Here is a 22,154-nt window from a genome sequence, read left to right as displayed (position 1 = left end):
ATCACCAAATATAGTGATGATATATCATGTAGTTGATATCACCTGCACGATATTTCTTCCATTATCGTTATATCGCCCAACACTAGTGATTTGCCAACATTGATAGAAAACATTTCACTTTTGCCTCCAACCAACTCATTAGTTGGAAATTTTTCATAAAGGTGTGAGAATAAAATATGACTACATATTTATTTTCAAGTCTTCATTAAGTCTTGGTTAATTAAAATGTTGTGAAATCTTTATTTATTAACATGTTAAGACATTTAACTGGAAAAAAATAGGGGAATTATATTTGGCAAAATCAGTCTGAAACCCTGTCTTTTGAACTGTTCTGTCAGTTTTGTCATGTGTCAACAATACTTGGGAAAATTCCACAAATTGTTTTTTTTTTTCCTCCACTACCGGATGTCATATTGCAACTCCATTGAAGTGTATTGAAATGATAATTTTGATATAAAAAGCTTAGTAGAATGCATATGTATGGGAATGGAATGAGGAAAAGCCCCAGAAGGGTGGATACACAAAATGTGTAAAGTAAAAGACTGTAAACACTTACCACACACAGAAACAATGGGTTGATATTTTGTGGCCTGGCCACATGTTCAGTCGGTGCTCTATTCATACCTTGTAAAATTCGGCCATTTTGTTATTTTATGAATAACTTGACAAGTTTTTGTCCTCATTTACTGACCAAACTCATTAAAAACTCATTAACGTAGAAACCTGCAATTTTAGAATCTTTTTATGATGTAAGCACCCACTAAGGTTTTTTTTTGGATGCCTATTATTCTTATTCATTATTATTGTTAGGTATTCATATGAAGCCTATTTCTGGTACATGCTGATGTTGTACTAAATGCTTCATAATTCTGTGCTAGTCATTCACTGTATCTTGACAACCTGGTTTGAATTTGACAATTTGGTATTTGAATTATTGATTTCAACTTTAATTAAGGTGGTTTACATTTATGTTGTAGAAACATTTGCAATTTTATATCAGCTGTACACTTTATATCTGTATCAGCAAAAATTAGTCAATCTCTACTATATACAGAATCAATATTTATGTATGTATTGATCCACCCACTCAGTTTTTTGTAATTTCCTTTGCATTTTATTCTTTTTAGGAGACTGAGAGCTTGGAGCAGAAGAAAGAAGGGCTCCAAACTGAGATCCAGCAGTTGCAGATACAAAAGGCAGAATTAGAATTCTTATTGACAGCTCACAAGGAGTGCTGTCGGCTCAACACAACAGGTCCCTCATCGCCTCCAGACATCAAGCCAATCATTTTCCCAATCAGTGAATCAAAGGACATGCTCATGAGGGTTAAACGTGAACTACGCTCAGAAGCAAATGTTGCCATAAGTGAATCGCAACCTCAGAAGAGGATCATGCTGTCTGGAGGGAACGGTGCCAAACTACCTCGTCCAAACTCTCTTCCGGTTGCGGCTGCATTCACGCCAGCAGTTCCCAAAGGTGATTCTTCGATTTCAGAAGTTGCTGGCATCCCCATCACAACCCCATCTTCAGGTATTCCCTTCAACTTCGAATCTCTCATGGATGGCGGCACAGGATTGACCCCAGTGTCGTCATCTGCTGGGCTGATGCCAATGTCATCAGGACTTGCACCCATCATACCTTCATGCTCAAGCCAGCAGCGCAATTCCAGTAGTGACCTTTCAAGCCCAGATTCTGTTCCGCCCAAACTGGTGTCTTTGTGATTGGATAACGAGGCCTCTGACGAAGAGGGCAGTTCAGGGGATGAAACCGTGGAAGGTGTTGCTATTGGGTAGATTCCCTTCGTCTGCATAGCAAATAGAACTTGAATGTGCACAAGTCGTGTGAATTATGTACAAGTATTGAAACCAAAGTGGCCTCGGTTTGGCTTTTTCTGAAGTTCTCAATTTTCTCAACAGGAGGAGCTCAAACATACCAATTTGCTTATAGCCATGAAAATGCCTTTCTCTCATATTTGGTAATATTGCATACTCTTCAATACAAAGAAGCAGTCCTCATACAGCTATGCAAACTATTCCATCCATGCTTTTTTTGTCTATTCACCATGCGAGGTATTTTTTATGACTAGCCCCTGTTAGGTATTATTAGGAACTGATGCATTTTATATGTGTATATGTGGGTGTGCATTCAGTCATTTTGTAGTGCTGTTGAATGATTTTTTCATATATTCTTATAAAAGCAATATGGCTTGTTAAGCCTCAGATTGTAATAAGTGTGTATACATGCAATACATATATATATTGTATTTATTTTTATCAGATGCTGGCCAGTAAAACTACCCGTATTATTAAATATAATTTATTACAAAAATCGTTTTGATATATATGAAAAATCAAATATACAATTTATTGATGAAATGTGGATCATTTCAATTCCTTTGACTAAGCATGCTTAGAAAATGACCCTATTACTGTTCCAGCATCAAAGAACGTATATAGTAGTGCATACATATATATAAATATTTATACTATTTTCATACAGGAATTAGTGTCTCGTCTATTGCCTGCTTGTTTGTCAATGTGTGAATGAAACTGCTAGTCTTAAGCCCTGTACTTAATGATCTTTAAAAGAAAATGTAAGAGATTATGGAAATAAATTGTTCGGTCTTCCAGATTAGGAAATTAAACTAACAGCAATGTGATTTTTCCATTTTTATTGAAAAAAGTATAGTTGTGCTATGTAATTTGAAAATTTTGTGATAAAATATATGAAATATCTAAACTTTGTATTTTTGTTTCTATTTGCTACCTCTTTTGAGGGAGAACTTGATCTTCATTTATTTCTGCCACAACTAAATTCCAGGGCCAAATGGTCAGCATGTAAAGTGAACTCAATAGAAGTACTATTTTTTTTGAAGATGTGAACCCCCAACAGCAATGAATGCGAAAATTAAAGTTTACCTCATTTGGTTCAGAAGGTTGCAGGTGAGACAAATTTATTAGAATATAAAGCTTGGAGCATTTAACAGAGGAATAAGAAGGGAGGAAATGTAGACGTATAGAATCAATTTTCATGAATATATTTTTTTTTGGGTTGGGTGATACGTTCTGGAAATATGTGGAGGTGCTTTGTATGCATTTTTTTTGGCCATTTTTCAGTTTCATTCAGCATATTTTGGCTTTTTCAAAGTACTGTAAAGAAAAAATAGCATCTCTGTATTCTTACGGATGTTGAAATGTTTTGGATTCACTTCGTTTATCATTCCTGCACAACTTTAAATTGATTGATTGAAGCATTTGTCTGGTATTAGTGTCAGCGTTATTCTTGTTTGCCTTGTGATGGGAATTTCCACTAGAGGGCTTTGTAATCATTTGATGCAGTTATATTGGCGGGAGTTCGAAATACACTTTTTACTAGTGGAGTTCATGGTACATTGTATTTTGCAAATTGTGTATTATTGACAGTTTGGTTATTATTTCTTGGGAGTGTTGTGGTGGTTAGTAGAGTGAATTTAGCACAAGTTTTGTAGAAAAACTGGTAGAAAGTAATTTCCCCATGTAAGCAAGGAATATTGCTTATTTTATATACAGATGGCAATTCCCAGAGATTTGCCCTAAATCGGACAACAACTTCATGTGCAGAAATCCACTCGGTTAGCAGTTGCTGAAAAGCAAGAGCAGCAACAAAATCATAACATGAATCACTGTGGCACAAGGAAAAATACATCATCTCAAGTGGATCGTAAGATAAAGGACAGGGCACTACAGAACAGAGGAATAAGTTTTCACGAAATTGCGATTAAACTTCAAAAATGAGGTAGGAGTTATCCTTAGTCATACTAGCGTAATGCCTCGCTAAAAGAACAGGGGGTTTCTTGAAAAGTTTCATGTAAAAATCCCAGACTAACTGCAGCACATACGAAAGCTAGATATCGTATCATGCCGAAGGCGAGACTCGAACCCGGGGCCCCCATAGCCCCTGGGGGAACAATGTTAACATGTAAACAAGCTAAGGGGTCTCACCCCAGTGAAATAAGAACAACCCTTAAACATTAGATTTTAACACTTGATGGTTGACTGGTCTGGCAGGGTTATGAGAATGATGAGGGGGAATAGAGGAACATTCCTTACCTCTGGTTTCCTGTAGCTTGATCATCTCGTTGAATCAGTAGACCCAAAAGTGACTACACAGTCCCTGAAATAAAACTAAGCTATCGCACCACTGCCCGTGGGAACACTTTATTTACGTAACAATCTATACTCGGGGCCCATCATTGGGGGGAGACTAGAACTGTTCACGCAATTGATTTTGAATAACACTTGTGGTGAAAAGTATTATCTCGAGCTAATTATGTGAAATTCACACTTGATCGTTAAGACCATTTACAGACAGTCTCTCTTGATAACTGGGAGGGGGCTGAGTTTTCAGCATAAAGCTGTGTTTGCATTATCTTTCCTGAGATTCCGGAAGAATTCATATGAAGTGGTTTTTTACATCTGCTGAAGATTGCCGGTGTAATTAGCTTGAGGAAGCTCTTTCCAGCTTTCATAATTGGGCCCTTTTTATGAAGTGCTTAGACTATCGGGCTATGGTGGCCCGGGTTTGAGTCATGCCTTCGGGCCATGATACAATACGAATTTGTCAGGATGTTGGTTTATGCAATGGTACAACCAGGACCTCATAGACCACCAACATGCCCCTGCTTTGGCCAGCAGTCAACAACTGGCGTACATGGCTTGTATGGAACAGGCAATGGGTATCAAGGCTATTCCATTAAGAGAGACCCCTGTTAAATCGCCAGATGTATGAACTACTATTGTTCCTTTGATCTACTAAAATTGAACATCCCAAAAACGTCTAACCATGACACTCGACGAACCTTGAAAAACTTTCAAGGAAGAGTGGGCTAAACTGAATGAGGCTGTGCTGAATAGAAGCTTCCTTTAAGGGAAGCTCCAATGTCGTGATTGGTGATGGAATGGGTTTTACAGCCTATGATAGGAGAGAACATCACTACCATAAGGGTGGAAAAACCTTCTGTAGCTGCAAAGTTTGAGATGTGCCAAGCAAATCTTAAAACATCTTCCTAGATGATAGACAAATTTCAGCGATAGTGGTAACAAACCAAAAGTAAAAAATGTGTGTGTGAATTTTCTTTTTTGCTTCAGGACACTTCTAGGATTTTAAATTTCAGCCAAAATGGTGCCAAAGTTACATACATTTGTTTTATGCTGACATATCCATGGAAAAAGCATGCCCATGGATGTGATAAAAGTAATATTTTCTACATGGAAGAACATGTTTTTATGTATTACAATTAGGGCTGAGCCGATACCACTTTGAACAGATACTTTAAAATTGCAATAATTAAAATTTGTTCAAAATATTGATCAATCTTGGTGTGCAAAATTTTCCTCTCCAATTATATGCATCAATTTACAAAGAAATTTGCTTTAGAATATTCAAGAATTGCATCAGAATATTAAAATAGATATTATGTAATCACAAAATATAGTTTTCCGTGCAAAATAAAAGAAAGTGAATTTTGCATAATTATTTGGATAATTAGACCCTGGGAAAGTGTCGTGCGGCATTTTACAGACCCCATGAAAGACCAAAATGCCAGAAAAGTATTTGCTGGTATTGGTAGATGAATTCCAACTGATACTTTCCAATACCGATACATTGGGATCGACTTCGGCTCAGCCCAAATTATAATATATATACAATTAATATTTTACAATCTTACATGGGGTACCAGACGTCCTAAGTTTTTGATATATTAAGTCACTAACCCAAAAAATGCTTTCAAGGTGCCTATGCATCCTTTCAACTGGGAGATATTTATCATTCAATCTTCTTTTCCTTCATATGATTCATTAATTCAACCATTGACAGAATAAGCTGCTTAGAATTCTGTGATTATGTCAGCCAGAAGTAAGATCTACTCGAGATGGATGTTTCTCATGTACAGAATCTGGTTTGATCATTTGGAACTGTTTCACAGACAAGATGAATTGGTCTTTAGGCTTCCCTTATTTTTGTAGAAAACCTAGCTCCATGCTATTTTCCATCTCCAGGAGAGGGGAAAGGGGCAGAAACAGTTGAGGGATTTTAATATTTTTCAGGGTAAAAAGTTTCATCGATGCTACAAAATTGAATCTTTATCCAAAGATTTCAATTACAAATGCAGGCATATGTTTTCTCTCTGTAGTACTGGTGTCACTCAATTAGCCTGAAAATTTGCAACACATTTTATTGAAATGAGATTTGAAAATTTTCAACTAAGGCAGCTGTAAAACTTCAGGACATATAAACCAGCGATTTCAGATAAGCCTATTCCTTCACCAACTAAATTAGAGGGAGAGATAATATTTTTAGAATAGAAACACTTTAAAAGTGAATCTCTTTTTTATTATTATTATACATTAAAATTATGCTACATAACAGAATGAAATAACAAATTACTAACTGATATCCAGAGTTCTACTTTAGTTATGTCCATTTTATTTAATGGGTTTGTTGATCCCTCCATCATCATCGTAACATTTTATTAAATCACAGAAACTCAGGGTGTAGCTTGAGTTGAGATTTCACTATAACACCACTTAAGTTTCCATCACCTCTCAGCTTGTATCCTTAGCTTCATCCTTTGAAACTGGTTTACTAAATGGAGCTAGATCAAACAACCTGGCAACTCCAAGCGTTGCAAAACCTATTGAAGTAAAAAGAAAGGAACATAGTGTACTGTGCAATTTGATTTGAAGTTACATCAAAAATATAAAGTTTTCTTCACAAAAAAAATGAGGTGCTCTTCACAACACCTCATTTGTCCACCCTGAAAAAAATTCAAAGTCTGAATTCGTAAATTTGGCAACAAATTTGCAGCAGTTCTTCTTCCTAAATGAAAGAGCTGTTGTTTATTGTTTTCATTCTTTCACATTCCATGATGTTAGAAACCCTAAACCAGTAATACAATACATAATTAAACAAAACTTGTAAGTAGAAATGTGAATGTTGATTTTTTTTTATTTTTTTTTTTAATTCTTCATTCTGAAATTAAAAGTAGGGAAATTCACGTGCAGTTTGAAACACTGAACACGTTCTCCTCCACTTGGAGAGAATCACCTTCACATTTTAATGAAGAGAGGTAAATTTCTCACGATTTTAGTTGAAATTTCAGTAAAGATACCTTGCATAATACCGGACGATTCTGCAAAGTGCGTCTTTTCCTTCATCTGTGGCGAAAAATGGTTCTGAGCTCCAGCGCAATGGTTGTTTCCACAGAGATCAAAGTGTTTTACACAGATTTCGTCAGTAATCTCATGGTGCAGTTGGTTAGATTTATTTATTTATTTATTTATTGAACTCAACAGGTACATACCTAATTACAGAGCCCATATGAAGGATACATAGTCATTACAATTATATATATTTCTGTAATATAGAGATAGAAATTATATATAAATATATATACACATATACATACATATATATGCATATATATATATATATATATATATATATATATATAGACATACATACATAGCCTACACACACACATACATATACATATACATACATAAAATATTAAAAATATTTTTATATATATATACACACTTTATCACACAATTTAAATACGAACTTATGTGTTTAAGCTTAGGCCATTGTGTTAATAGTGGCTTTACTGAAGTCCCTTAGGTTCATAGAAAAGATGTCAATGGTGTTATTCTTGATTAGCAAGTTATTGTAACTGGTGCACATCCTCCACAATGGAGATTTCTTTTTAATTTCGGATCTAGCCTTTTTTATAAGAAACACTTCATTCTTTAGTCTAGTTTTCGACGACGGGATTCGAAAATTAATCTGGCAGAGTAGATGTTCAGCATCTATTTCGTGATTTAACAATTTCCACAAGAATATTATTTCATGTAACCTTCTTCTGTGACACAGCTTTGTAAACCGACATTCATATATTAGGTTGTCGTAGTGTTCAAATGTGGGGTAAACGTTTTGAAATTTGTATTTTAAAAATCTAAGAAATCTCGATTGGACTCTTTCAATTGCTACACTGTACTTTGCTGTGTCTGTATTCCATATAACAGATGCATATTCGAGTTTGGGTCTTACATATGAATAATACAAAACTTTTAGTGTCTCTATACTCTTGAAATCCCTCCCCATTCTAAGAATAAACCCCAGGTTCTTGAACGCTTCACTAATTATTTGTTCTACGTGTTTATTAAAAGTAAGATTTGAATCAAAAATAACCCCTAAATCCTTTACTGTAAAATTTCTTCCTAGAGTATTGTTGCATATTTGATACTGAAATTCAACTGGGTTTTTCTTTCGAGTATATGTTACATAATGACATTTACTGATATTTAGTGTTAAATCATTGATTTTTGTCCACGTTTCTAACTTTGTAACATCATTTTGAAGTTGCACACTGTCATCTTGTTTGCTTATTTTCCTGTAAAATTTCAGGTCATCTGCAAACAGCAATTTGTGTGAGTTTTCAAATGAATCCGGCAAATCATTAATAAGTAATGTGAAAAGAAGTGGCCCAAGGTTAGACCCCTGAGGTACTCCTGAGGTGACTCTTATCTCGTCGGATGTGTGTCCTTTATACGTTACGTACTGCTTACGGTTCTGCAAATAGGAAGCGAACAGTTGACGCAGTGGTTCAGAAATATTGAAGCATGCTAATTTACTTAATAGAATATCGTGGTTAACCAAGTCGAACGCTTTGCAAAAGTCGGTATATATTACGTCAACCTGACCTCCTTCGTCCAATGCTGAACTAATAAAATTGGTAATATCGGAGAGATTGGTCAACACCGATCTACGTGGTACAAAGCCATGCTGAAACGATGATATTACAGGTTTTACGTGGGTAAATATGTAACGGTGCATGATTTTTTCGAATATTTTTGCTGGGGCTGATAATATACTTATTGGTCGGTAGTTTTGTACGTCATTAGTGTTATTACTTTTGGGAAGTGGACAAATTGCCGTGGCTTTCCATTTTTCAGGAAATTTGTGTTTTGCAAGAATTAAATTGAAAATGAGATATAACGGGTATTTCAATATATTACTGCAACCTTTGACTACATAGGGCGGTATCTTGTCCGGTCCGGCTGATTTCTTAGGTTTTAAGTTTTTAATTGCTTTTTCTACGTCCTCAATTCGTATCTCTGTAATATTAAGATTATCCAAAGTTTCATATTGTTTATGGTTAGGTAATACTTTCATGTCATATCTAGGGGGATCTTTTTTATACACCGACTGAAAATGCTGTGCAAAAGCTTCGACTACTGATAGTCGGTCTGACAACACTTTATCTTGGAACAGTACAGGATCTTTGTTACTTTTCCTGCGTTTATTTGTAACAAACGACCAAAACTGGGTGCTATCTTTTGCAATATTTATTTCCGAATTGGCAACATAACTGTTGTATGCATCAATAATTTCCTTACTAACTATTGTTCGAAATTCGCTAAATTTATTGTAGTGGTATCGAAAGTCTCCCGCCTGTTTTTTCCACTTCTTGTGGTGATAATGTTTCCTATTTATATTTTTAATAATGCTGCTCGTAAACCAACACGGGTACTGTCTTTTGCGGCTTTTCTTTAAGGGGATACATTCATCGAATATTTTATATATAATTTCATAAAACACGTCTGTAGCTTGATCAACGTCATTCTTTGTTTTCAATACATCCCAGTTCGTGTTAAGCAGCTTGTGATAGATGGATGGAAAGTCGGCTTTACTAAAGTTGTACTGTAGCTTATGACAAGTTTTGTCGCGGGTTTCTTTGACATAATTAATATCTACTAGCAACGAGGGATGGTGTGTGTCTTCAGGAACTAGCGGCTGTGTGTTTCGTGTTACTGTTATTCCCTGCCCATTTATCAAAAACAAATCGAGTGTTTTCCCATTGCTATTTTTAATGTCGTTCAAGCTTTTTAGTTGATATACATTAATAAAGTTGTTTAAATCGAAATACGTTGTTGCTGATGTACTAGTTAGATTGTAATTGCTGCCAGTTATATCTGTCAGATTAAAGTCCCCACCTATCAGGAGTTTAGCGTCACCAGGTTGACAGTGCTTTTCTATGAACCTAAAGAATAAAGTGTATGTGTCTTTGTTACTACCAGGTGCTATGTACACAACGCAAACATATACAGTTCCTAATCCGTTTAACCATAGTTTAATCAAAATGCAGTCTATATTCGGATGTAAACACGGTGAATCTATTAATGCACTCTTGACGTTTGATTTCACTGCAATGATTACACCACCACCCATTGTTTTACCAGACACTTTTTTGCTTCGGTCCCCCCTATATACAACATATCTTTCATCGAAAAGTTCACTATTCTCGTGGGAATCTGCTAACCAACTTTCAGTTATCATTATTGCACTAAAGTTATTACAAAGGACATTCGTGTAAAATTCTCTTGTTTTGGTTCGGAGACCCCTAACATTTTGGTAACATAATTGAAACAACGAAGTGTCAAGTTCTTCTGAAATACATTTGGAGTTGCCTGTACTTACTTGGCCTTTATTTTTGGGGAGATCTCTTTTGTCACCGGGTTTGCTGACCTCTAGCCTGGTACGCGGAGGGAAATCTTCCATTGTGCCTCGGGGGTAAGTTATTGTGACTCGTCGAGGGAGGGGGAGGATTGAACACTCTTCTGTCCTCGATTCCTGCTGCATACCTGCGGGCGCCGTTCTGCATCGCTGATTGTGGTGCGTTTAGTTTCCTTGTTGCTTCACTGTATGATTTCCTATTCTTGGTTTGAGCTTTTTGGGGGGAAGGGGATGGATGCTGATCAGCAAAGTTCTGTGATGATGATGATGATGCTGGTTCTGTAGGTGATTCAACGGGGAGAAGGGGCTGGGTGCGGAGATGTTCAGTTTTTCGACCGGCACTGTTATACTTTTTCGTCACGAACGAAACATCTTGGGCTAAAATCCCACCCTCTCCTGTTTCTTTTTTTCTTGTTATTTACCGAGTAATTATGAGATTATTAATAAGATTATATTAAATCACTGCATTCCTCGAGGGATCCTTTTGCTCAGCTTGCTTGATTTTCCTCTGGTGCATTACTCATCATGAGTTCAAGGATATTCAATGATTGGCATGATTTTATGCAATATCTCTTTTTCATTCAGCTGTCATAAGCTATGTTAACACACATTAAGAATTTATGTCATAAATATCTGTTCTTAAAAATAATGATGTAATCAAGGGGTCCCAGGTTCGATACCTGGTGGAGGCACATTGCACAGTGGTTCGGATTTCAGTTTAAATTGTACATACATTCTCGATTAGCCTATTTGTGCATAAATTGGACATAAAACATTAATACAAATATATATACAAACAGGATGTTCTTTGTTGTTTGTGCTCTTCACTGCGAACCTAAAATATTTCATTGGATTTCCGTGATACAACTATATTGTTTTTCGATGTTCAACGTTTGAAACTACCCACCTCAGAATTTACTTCACACATTTCTGCACATTCCACGTTGCATCTTGCTAACTACGATTCAAATGTCTTCCAGAAACGGTGGATGTAAATTGCATAAATATCGAAGGAAATTTCCAAGAAATGTGGATAAGAATTCTCGTCCAAAGCAGTTTGCTTTAAGAAAAAGTTTCTGCAAAGAATGAGGTTTGAATCCACGACCTGCCATTCCGCAAGAAAACACAATCCCTCTACACCACACATCTCACATTTACTTCATGGAAAGTCTTAGATGGGGAATGTTTGCTATAGCCTTTAGGATAGCTGGGGTATGCTTGTAGGATTAAGCATTATGGCCATTGCATAAGTTGGATGGAAGGTGGCAGTTTACGTCAATTATCCTTGCTAAGGGATATCGTCCCATATCTCCACTTTATAATACAGAAAAATCAGGTGCATATTTCAAAAATGACTTGAAGACCAATGACGTTTTCCACCACGAAAATATTTTTTTCATAGTTTGTACTTTGATAATATGTATAAGATTTCCCATTGTTTTAATTTCACACTTGTCGCAATATTTCAGAAGTTGAATATATTTTATATAAGTTGTCTTATATTTTTTATCACCGTAAAAACAAGAAAAAAGGGCAGTTTATTTTAGTGTTGCAAACAATCGCTCTCTTAGAAAGTCTACAAATTAAAAAAGGTTGTCCGATCATGATTAAATTTTAGTATGGTGCAGGCAGAAAGGTTTTAAACACAATTCTTAATTTTCAGATTTTTAAAATTTGTCAAAAAACTGATATCATCAATTTTGCGAAATAACTTTTTCTTAGTATTGGGTAGTCCTACAAATACAGGATTGGTCTTGTTTTGAAGCTCTTTGCATCTGTTCTAAAAATCCATTATCATTGTCAATTCACATTGCGAAACAGATTTTATACAGATTTTTATTCAACCAAGTAGAGCTGCATGCGGAACGTGGCAACACCGCTTGCTTGACCCGCAGTTTCCATGGTGCAACAGACATTGCTGTGTGTGGTGTCAGCCCAACCCAAATGGATAGTGATCAACATCCATGGTGCTGTCCAAAACAACCCCTCCGCTCACAAAAGGTGTTACTCTTGTGTGGTGGTCTAATGTTGGGAGTGATGCATCATGTCTTCCCCGCTGTGGATCGTTACAGTGCTGAACTGCAAGAAATGTATGCCAACTTGTCCTCAGGTATCCAGCAGTGGTCAACAGACATTGAGTCCTCATGTTGCACGACAATTGCCTGGCCACACTTCATACAAAAGACTATGTAGATCCTTGGTGAGTTGCAGTATAAAAATCTTTGTTATCTACCATATTTCACTGACTTATATCTACCACTGATTACCACCTGTTCTGTCTGCCCCATTGTCACTTCTGGCCAATATATATATCGCTGATGGGCAGAGAGGTCCAGCATGAGATTGACACCGTCTTCTCATCACAGAATCCTGAGTTATTTCTCTGTGGAACCCAGTCATTGACAGTGATTGCAAAAGTGTGTGGATGTACACTAACCAGGTAATGTTGATTTCAACTATGAGGTATTTGGAAATGACACATATCTATCAGACATTTGAAATGCACCAACCCATTACAAGATTTTTTTCCCCCATCCATCCATCCCACCCAATCCAACTTCAATGCAAAAGAAGCTGAGACACATAATTTTCAGAAAGTAGGGAACGAAGATTATAAGCTTACCTAGGTATATCCATAAAAATTATAACAAAATGACAAAATTTGTACTAAATTACAAGATATTTTTATACAGCCATGTCAAACCAATTACATAATCTGTCTCATCCCTACTTTCAACCATTTCCAAATTTATGAGAATTTTCTAATAAATGCTTATGATTCATTATTGAAATAGCATGGGTCATAGTCTATTTTGATTCTCTATTTTTCAAAACTAAAATGGAAGACATTTATTTGTCACAAGAGTTTATGAAACTTTCAGTTTCTGATATTGACAAATATTAAATTTTAACAAAACTATGCAATGCTCTTTGAGAAATGGTTTAGTTTAAATTTTAACAAGTCCGTCAATCAGCACATTGGTTGAAAGCACACTCTCTGATCTTTTATAAATAATAATAATAATAATAAAAAAAACACGCACACATACATGTATATAGATGTAGGAAAGAACACTTACTAAATTATTATTCATAACAATGCAGAGAACACTTCTGAAAAAAATATAAAAAATACCTCCTACCACAAGGAAAAAAACCTGACGAAAAGTCCCCATGCAGCTTTTCCTTCTTCCCTTCCGCTCAGGCCATAAGGAAGCATGATCCACTCTCCCCCTCCCCTCCTCCCAGGACTACAGTGCACAGGAGTTGCACGTCTGCGCAGGTTTCTTTGCTTGTGGATCCACTATAGGATGCTATGACTAACATCTTTGCAGCGAAAATTGCCACTTGGGTTGTAATAAAACATTTGTAATGAAAGAGTGAGAGAGCGAACTACATTTATTATAAATTCAGTTCGAGATTCCAAATAAAACTATTCTCATTTGTTTATTATTGATTTTATCTAACAGTGTATTTTTATTGCTATGTTATTAACTCATAATGGTAACAATAAAAAGATTGTCATCAATTGAAATTAAGAAAACAAAATTAGTTCAATTTATAACACAAATAACCTTCATTATGCAAGGTTTACACTACTGGAAAGGTCACACTCTATACCACTGTTAAAATCAGAGCCAGGACATTGGAAAATGGAAAGAACAAGAAAAATACCCACTTATATAATGCACAGAAAAAATGAAGTTGGAAGCCTTCAACATACCTGCAGCTATAGCGTAAAACAAGCCTCTATTATATCCTGAGCTTTTGTTGCCCTGAACTCCAATGTAAGCTCCAGCTCCGATTAGGCCAGCTCCACTCGTCACACGACACAAGAGACAATCTCTGGGACGATCAGTTACAACTCCCATTTTCTTAATTTGTGCCTGCAATATCATTAAGATTCAGATTAGAAAAATAAAAAATGAGAAAAAAAGACAAGTTTTCTAATTTTTCTCTTGCCAACACATTTCTCTTTTAAAATTAGAAGACGTGTGATTTATATTTATCACAAAGGTTTACTGTAAATCATTTTGGGATATATAATTCCCTGACCCTGTTGTTCCTGGAAAAGATCAGATACCCTTAACTATTCATCCCCCATATGTTCCAATATGTCAAAGGGGATCCATAGCTTGAGGCTGTGTCTTCAGCAATTTCCACAACAGTCTAAGTGTCATAAATCACGGTAGAAAACTGCTGGAAAAATTGTGCACAATCAAAAAAATAAGCCACCAACAGACCCTATGAGATCACGTTCTCACAAGATTGATTGATTGAGTGAATTGGTGTTTTAAGTTCACTTTATGTACAGATAGGCTAATCAGGACAGGACCTACAGTTTAAAGTGGGATCCGAACCACTATGTGCTTCCACCGGGTATCGAACCCGGGACCCCTTGATTACAAGGTGACGATGCTACCACTGTGCCATCGGAGATGCCACGACTTTCTCACAAGAATTGGCAACATCAGTGTCTTTAGGCCCACACCTCCAAGATTGTGGATGGAATTCCCCAAAATCGTCCATCATGATCCATCTTAAAAATCATTTGGATAAATTTTGTATGAAAATTAATTTTTATCTGGATGCAATAGTCTGTAAATTAGTTGTCAATATTTTTCTCAAATTTTCGAAATAAGGAAAACTAGCACATTGGTTGGCTAGATACCTAAGTTAACTTGTAAGGTGAGAAAATATAATAATATTACATTATATATTTAAAATTTATTTTCTGACCTTATAAATTATTCATATATTTTAATTTCATTTCAATTGTTCAAATTATTATAACCTTACAAATTATTCCATGCACACACACACTCTCTCTCCCTTTCCCTCTCTCATGTTTCAACATTTTTCATAATTACCAACACACAATAAAACCGTTACTATTTAAACTCTTGGCAACAGTGTTTTGGAAGTGTGCTGCACATTTTGCCAATGCAAGGACAGGATTACATGGTAATCAGCTGATTGTATCACCTACTCCCCCTCCTGTTACTTGTGGTGAAAAATTCAACAACATACTGGAAGTCTATATAAAACAAATGGAGGAGAAAGTCCTGTGTGTAAAAATTGTGACTCTGACGGCACCTCACTAGTTTTTCATCTTGGTTAAAGTGTAAGTATAGTGACTGGAGATATTTTGATTTGAAAAGTAGCTTGTGCAAACATTTGTGCTCTACAGTGAACAACCATTCTTGGTTTACAGTTATCTCATACATAGAATACCGGCAGATTTTTCATGCGAGAATCAAAATTTGACCCACCTAACATTGAAAGCATTTGGGAACATAATGCCTCCTTACATCTCATGTTACATGATGTAGCATCAGTAACAGTTCATATCCAAGTTGATAGTGAACGAATGGCTGTTAGCAAACAAATATACACATAGGAATACACAGAAGGAAAAATCATTCTCCAGAAAACATGCAGCAAGTAATCATTAAACGGTAAAACTTCGGTATGGTCCCAACACCTCTCCCTCGTTTATTTCGTCATTTTTAACATTCGTACTTACGTATTCTGCATTGCGAAAGATTCTTCAAGGTGTTATTTTGCTTTTTCCACGAAAATAATTTCAATTTGTGACATGAGGAGTAATTATTGTTCTTCCATTTTGCGCTTCCGTAAGACACAATATGGCAAGACAGCTTGAGTAGCGTGGTACAGCATCAGTGGGTATGCAGTGTTTCCAACCTTGTCAACTTAAAAATCCCCACGAACTATGCACGAATAGCCCCACAAACCGAAAAATCCCCACGAACCATGCATGGATAGCCCCACAAACCATGCACGGCAAGGTTAAGTTAGGTAAACATAGTTTAAATTGTAATCTTCTTGGCATGGTTGGAAACACTGACAGGGAGTTATGTCATCAAACGTTTGCAACATTTGGTTCACGTAAAGGTAAAAGGTAAAGTGTTCCCCTGTGCTTAGCACCACACCATGAAGGCGTATAGGGGGTGTGGGGGTAACGCCCCACACTTCCTTGATCCGGTCGTGAGTGGGGGTGATGTGATCAGCACCACGCCCCTGATCGCCTTTACCCCCCAGGTTTCCCCAGGTACCCATGTTATTCGACGCTGGGTGGGCGCCGGGGCCGCTTCCAACGTTAGAAAAGTTCCCGGATTTGAACCGGCCGGGGATCGAACCCGGGACCTTTAGCATGGTAGTCAGATGCGTTACCGACTGAGCCACCGCGGCCACCACATTTGGTTCACGTAGTGCAAGCAAATGAAAGCAACAGCAATTGTGCGTCGGAGAGATATTGCTGTTGAAAAATACATGATTTCCCGGTGAAATAGATTCCACGATGAAAGAAAATACCTCCACGAACTTCTAAATGCTACAGAAACTCATTTCCGTAAGTAGTTTCTGTAAAAATGAAGAAATCCGTTGGGACCATACCAAAGTTTTAGCCATTAAACCTCTGAAGTATTGTTTGCAGAACCATATAAAATATATGTGTACCATGATTAGTTCAGAATTAAACAATTGGGCCGGGACATCTTCTATGACGCAAACTGAATTTGAATATGGAAAACGAAACAGGCCCGTAGCCAGAAATTCTTTGTAGGGGGGGGGGGGGGCGAAGTCAATCCTAGAGGGGGCAAATGTTTAATATATTGTGTCGCATTGGCAGATATAACAGGGTACACAGAGGCACTTGCACCCTCCCCCAAAAGAGATAAATAACAGAAAAGGGACGATATCTTGAAACTGCAACGAACAAATGAACTTCGAGCAACATCAAATAGCAATATTTCGATAATGACTTTTCCAGATTGCTAAACAATATAAAGTTTAACACAAATAGGCTAATAGGGACTGTATCTACTTGATATTTACAGGTCGATAATGTTAATAGATGATTAATATGCACCAACAACACCAATTTGGGCCTCTCTGCAGAACTGATTAAGGGAGCCCTTTATAAATCATGCTTCATAATGATTCCCTCTAGTTTCCAGTATGCAAGATTTTTACGCACAAAGGAATCTAATGAGAATCCAACAACACCATTGTGTTGTGTTATGCAAGAAAATTAGAATTAATTAAATAATAATGGTTACATATTACCTACACTTTGATGAATTGTGTACAAATTTGTAGCTAATACATTTTTTTGTACTTGCTAAAACATTAAAACATGGGTCCCTTAGTCCACCACGGACTCAATTTCTTTCAAAGGGGAGACTCTTGCATCAGTAGACTACAGACAACGTTTGCCTACTGGTTACGTTAACCATTTTGTAAAATATTGTGTGAATTGTATTATATTATAGTTGAAATACTAGGGTTACCAGATCGCTGTAAGGGAAATGTAGGACATGCTGTCCCAAAATGTAGGACACAAAACATTCTCAATAAATATTACATATTTCTATAGGGCACGTTAGAAAGTAATTGAAAAATTACACTTTTCAGTTTTAAAAAAATGTATTCTTAATGATTTTTTAATTGCAAAATTTCAAGACTTGCAATCATACTAATCAATGCACCTTTTACTACATGATTTAAGTGGTACTTCTCTGAGGAGACAATTTTTTTCAAAATTTCAGGTTTATTCAAACTATATTTATGTTAGAGTGGACAGTCGAACTCCTTGAATTTATAGGGAAAACAGACATTTTACAGACTTTATGAAAAAATAATTTCTCTCGTTAGTCTGTTGGGCTGATGGTAATTAAAATACTCTCTGAACATTTTCATTATGACCTGTAATGTTAAACAAATATTCAGCAATTACCGTAATTTAAAATTTGAGAAGTTTCATCTTGGGTAGTCTTTATTTTGGGTACCAAAATAACACATCCAGAATTCTTGACTTTTTCTGGACTTTTCTAGACCTTTTTCCAGTCTTTCTTAACGTTTATTTATCCGACCCCTACTTAGGTAAAATTGGAAATTAGTAATTAAGAAAATAAATATTTATTTATTGAAAACCCCCTACCAAAGGGCCAGTTAAGATGAAAACTCAAGCTGAATTTAAGAAGAGAATTAGATTTGCTTTCCCGTATTAATGCATCCTGAACTGTGTTTCTCAGACGAGCAAGGCTTTGGCATCTGGACTCAAGCCAGTATAGTCTTATGTGGGGCTTGTGTCGATTGTCCCTATATGTTTGTGACTGTCCCTTCATCCATCTTACCTTAGAGCCATTCATTATCATTTTCGCACTTAATCAAAGGGATAGAAAAAAGTTAAGTAAAATAAAGTAAATGAACCAATCAGTCATTATGATAGCAAAACTTCTTGACCACAAGAATAATTTATTGCCTTTTTATTTACTTCTTGACCTATTTGTTGATTTCTTTACTTCTTCTTGACTACCATGACTTTCTTGACTGGTAGACACCCTGAATAACTTTGTTCTCTATACCCCTGCTTTACAATCAAATTATATTGAATAAGAATGGCAACACCTTGTTCCATCAGTATAATCCCTAAGGCAAGAGATTCTGCTCAGGCATTGAACAGTGATGTTATCAGAAAGTGGTCCCAAAACTTTGCTCATTAAGTACTTACGTTTTTTTAATAGCAGGACAAACTTTTTCTTTTTGGGCAATGACTGAACCAAAATAAATTTTGGTACTACTTTACTATACCGGAGACACCTATCAATGATTTATTTTGAAAATTTTTTACATTGCTAATGTACTATTCTGCATTGCGGAACATTTCTTTAGGTGAAATAATGAATTTCTAACGAAAATAATGTCTATTTCTTACATTAACGAGTACTTACTGTTGTTCCTTATTTCCCACAAACCATCCACGGGTAGCCCCAAAAACCATTGACATTAGCCCGAAAATTCATGATAGCCCCACGAACCATCACGGGGACGAGGTATGCCTACTAGGTTAGGTTAGGCCTGTTAGGTTAGGTTCCATTAGCACTCTTTTAGTTCAATTTAGCATATACGGACAATACGAGAGCGTATTGTGCTCTCGTACAGAAAGCAAATGGCGGCAACAGCAATAGTGAGTCGGAAATAGATTTTTGTAGAAAACCACATGCATTTGCATTAAAATGGATCAAAACTACATTCCCGAACATCAACAACGCTACAGAAAATGATTTGCGTAAGTACTTTCTCCTGTAAATTTGAAGAAATCTGTCTCTGGTATAGTAAAGTGTTACCTAAATTTCACCATTGAGTTTGGAAGCGCAGTCCATAGACTTGTAACTTGCATGATTATTTCTGTTACCTACTTTCCTAATTAATATTATGTGACGCTCAAAATGTAGGACATTTATGATATTTTTCAAATTCCTCCCGGATGCCGGACATAAGGCTAAAATGTAGGCCATGTCCGGGAAAATCCGGATGTCTGGTAACCCTATGAAATACATGTTTTGACACCTGACAAACAAATAGGAATCCCTTGATTGATCAATGACTTCTTGGATTACAGTGTCATCATTAATATTTCATATTAAGTTTCATAGAAAGAAATTATTTTAATAGGGTGCAATAATTTTACGGGGCACCATGGCATTCTCTTTAACATTTTTTTCCCCATATAGATCCTTTGGCTCCCAGGGCCGACTCCTGCCGCCCCATAGCTATGGCTCTGAACTTGGACTATAAGAATAGCAGACATTGCGTGCGAAGCGAGCGAGCAAGAAAATTTTACGAAATGTTTTTTATTTGTATAAAATTTGAAGTCGAGGGGGGCAATTGCCCCTCTGTGCCCCTTGCAAGTGCCCTTGGCCGTCTGGTAGAAAAATGCAAGGAACACGTAAAAACTAATTCCATCATGAGTATCCAATTGTCCTGCTATTCTTAGATTCTCCTAGTCTTGTTTTTTTTACTTAAATGTTTGCTTCCCCTAGAATGGACTTCTGTCCAAGGTCAGGGGGAGGGGACAATGCCCCCAGCCCCCCTGTAGCTGCGGCACACTGTTTATGAGTGTCTCATCATCAATTTCATGTCATCCTTCATTGTTGCACTTAGCTAGAAGTGGCAGAAAAGCAACGCAAAGTAACAAAAATCAAATAACCACTCCCTCTCTCTACCACATTATTACCAAAAGATAGACTTGGGAAACAAAAATTTAAGCAATTCAAAGTTCATAGCAACACATCCAAGAAAAACATCCAAACACATTAGGCACCTTTAATACAATACTACTCAAAATGTCTCAGCTGCTCTAGATACTGAAAATTGTGAAATCATTTCCCGAAGTCTAATCTGGAAGAGCATCCCCCCCCCCCTCAAATCCTGATACAATATTATACGGAATCCCATACACCCTAATAAATCACAAAATCAATAAGTGTCTTTGTAATGTTATTAGAGTAACACATGATATAATTGTAAAGATTAGTGAGAATTTCAGGTAGGAATGTGTTCTGTATTTTTCACAGGGGGGCAGAGCAATGCTCTCAGGAGGTGGGGGGGCAGTTGCCCCCTCTAGCTACGGGCCTGAAACGAAAACAATTAGGCCGTATCCTAGGCAACAGTACACAAATGCCTGTAGGATATGGATATATGAGTCAGGAAGTTCTTTCTCTTATAAAGATGTACTAAGTAATCAGTAAGCTTCGACGTTAGAATATGTTTATAGGCATGTATGGAATCCCAATCAGCAGAAAATGCATATTTCGGAATAACATAATCGGAACTTAGGTCAAATGATTCTCGCATCTTGTTACGATGATGTATTTTGCGTAATTTACTTTCTGCAGAAAGACAAAAAAAAATGAATTATTCATAATAATCGTTTTATGTTAGTGATTCTGATTAATTTGAGATACTAACTATCAATTTTAGAAGAAAACATTAACACAAATACAAAACAGTAACGATGTCCAAAGTCGACAAGATAATGCTGACAGGGACAGTTTTTTTTATATATATATATACTATATATACACAAAAAAATACTGCAGAAGTCCAAATATGCCACTATATACATATTCTTACCTCACAATTTCATAATATTTAGAAAATGTATTAAAAAACAATTACAAGCAAATAGAAACTTCACAGAAGCACTTCGAAAATAACCGCAGCCTAGGACACCATCACCTCACCATCGGACGTGATCATATAGCATATACAAATGTTGCTAGTCATTATAAGAAAAAAATTCCTTTTACTTGAAGAGTAGGCAGCCAGAATGTCATCATATGGATTTATTTTTGTAAATTTCGATTTTCTAAAGAAAATGTTTACAACACCCATTAACCAAAATAAAAAAAAATTATAAAAATAACGAAATGGCGTATTTTTATAACTTAATAATTATACAATCATTTTCACACTTAGTATGCTCAATTAGACTATTTTAACCACAACTAAGAACAATTAAAGGCAGTTTGTACGAAAGGATAAAAAGCGACTTTTCAAAATATGCTGTATAAAGTATTAAGATTATTAAATTCTTCCCGTGAGAGCGATAGTGTATCTCCCTTTTTGCACAACACTAAGGCAAGTTTGCGTTCTAACCTAACAACGTTCTAGCAACATTGACTGGATAGGGATTCCACTTATCGTACAACACTTGAGCAACCTTGTGTTCTGACGTCACGTGAGAAATCTTTTTAATTTTAGAATAAATGCCTACGTTGTTAGGTTAGGCC

At 36.2% G+C, this 22,154-nt stretch overlaps 2 protein-coding genes across 6 annotated transcripts in view; one reads left to right on the top strand and one right to left on the bottom strand.

The window, feature by feature from the left end:
• kay (transcription factor kayak) overlaps positions 1-2,744 on the top strand; it is a 28,119-nt gene extending 25,375 nt beyond the window's left edge. For all 3 annotated transcript variants that reach the window (XM_083118663.1, XM_083118664.1, XM_083118666.1), the window contains exon 5: positions 1,128-2,744. In XM_083118663.1, the coding sequence (XP_082974789.1) occupies positions 1,128-1,721 (594 nt within the window). In that variant the 3' untranslated portion in view covers positions 1,722-2,744. The remainder of the gene's footprint in view (positions 1-1,127) is intronic.
• A 3,608-nt stretch (positions 2,745-6,352) lies between these two features.
• The window catches only part of LOC145985815 (uncharacterized), an 80,822-nt gene continuing 65,020 nt past the window's right edge, over positions 6,353-22,154 (bottom strand). The window contains exons 1-3 of one of the 3 annotated variants that reach the window (XM_083119904.1): positions 21,541-21,654; positions 14,279-14,441; positions 6,353-6,673 (exon numbers count right to left, since the gene is read on the bottom strand). In XM_083119904.1, coding sequence (XP_082976030.1) covers positions 6,585-6,673; positions 14,279-14,426 — 237 coding nt within the window. In that variant the 5' untranslated portion in view covers positions 14,427-14,441; positions 21,541-21,654 and the 3' untranslated portion in view covers positions 6,353-6,584. Of the gene's footprint in view, positions 6,674-14,278; positions 14,442-21,495; positions 21,655-22,154 lie in introns of those variants that run through there. The other 2 variants (XM_083119905.1, XM_083119903.1) reach the window with 2 other exon arrangements.

This window comes from Lepisma saccharinum, chromosome 3 (genome assembly GCF_977018435.1).
Source record: "Lepisma saccharinum chromosome 3, izLepSacc3.1, whole genome shotgun sequence".
NCBI lineage: Eukaryota > Metazoa > Arthropoda > Insecta > Zygentoma > Lepismatidae > Lepisma > Lepisma saccharinum.
Note: the sequence above shows the minus strand (reverse complement) of the source record. Positions and strands in the feature narration are given on the sequence as shown.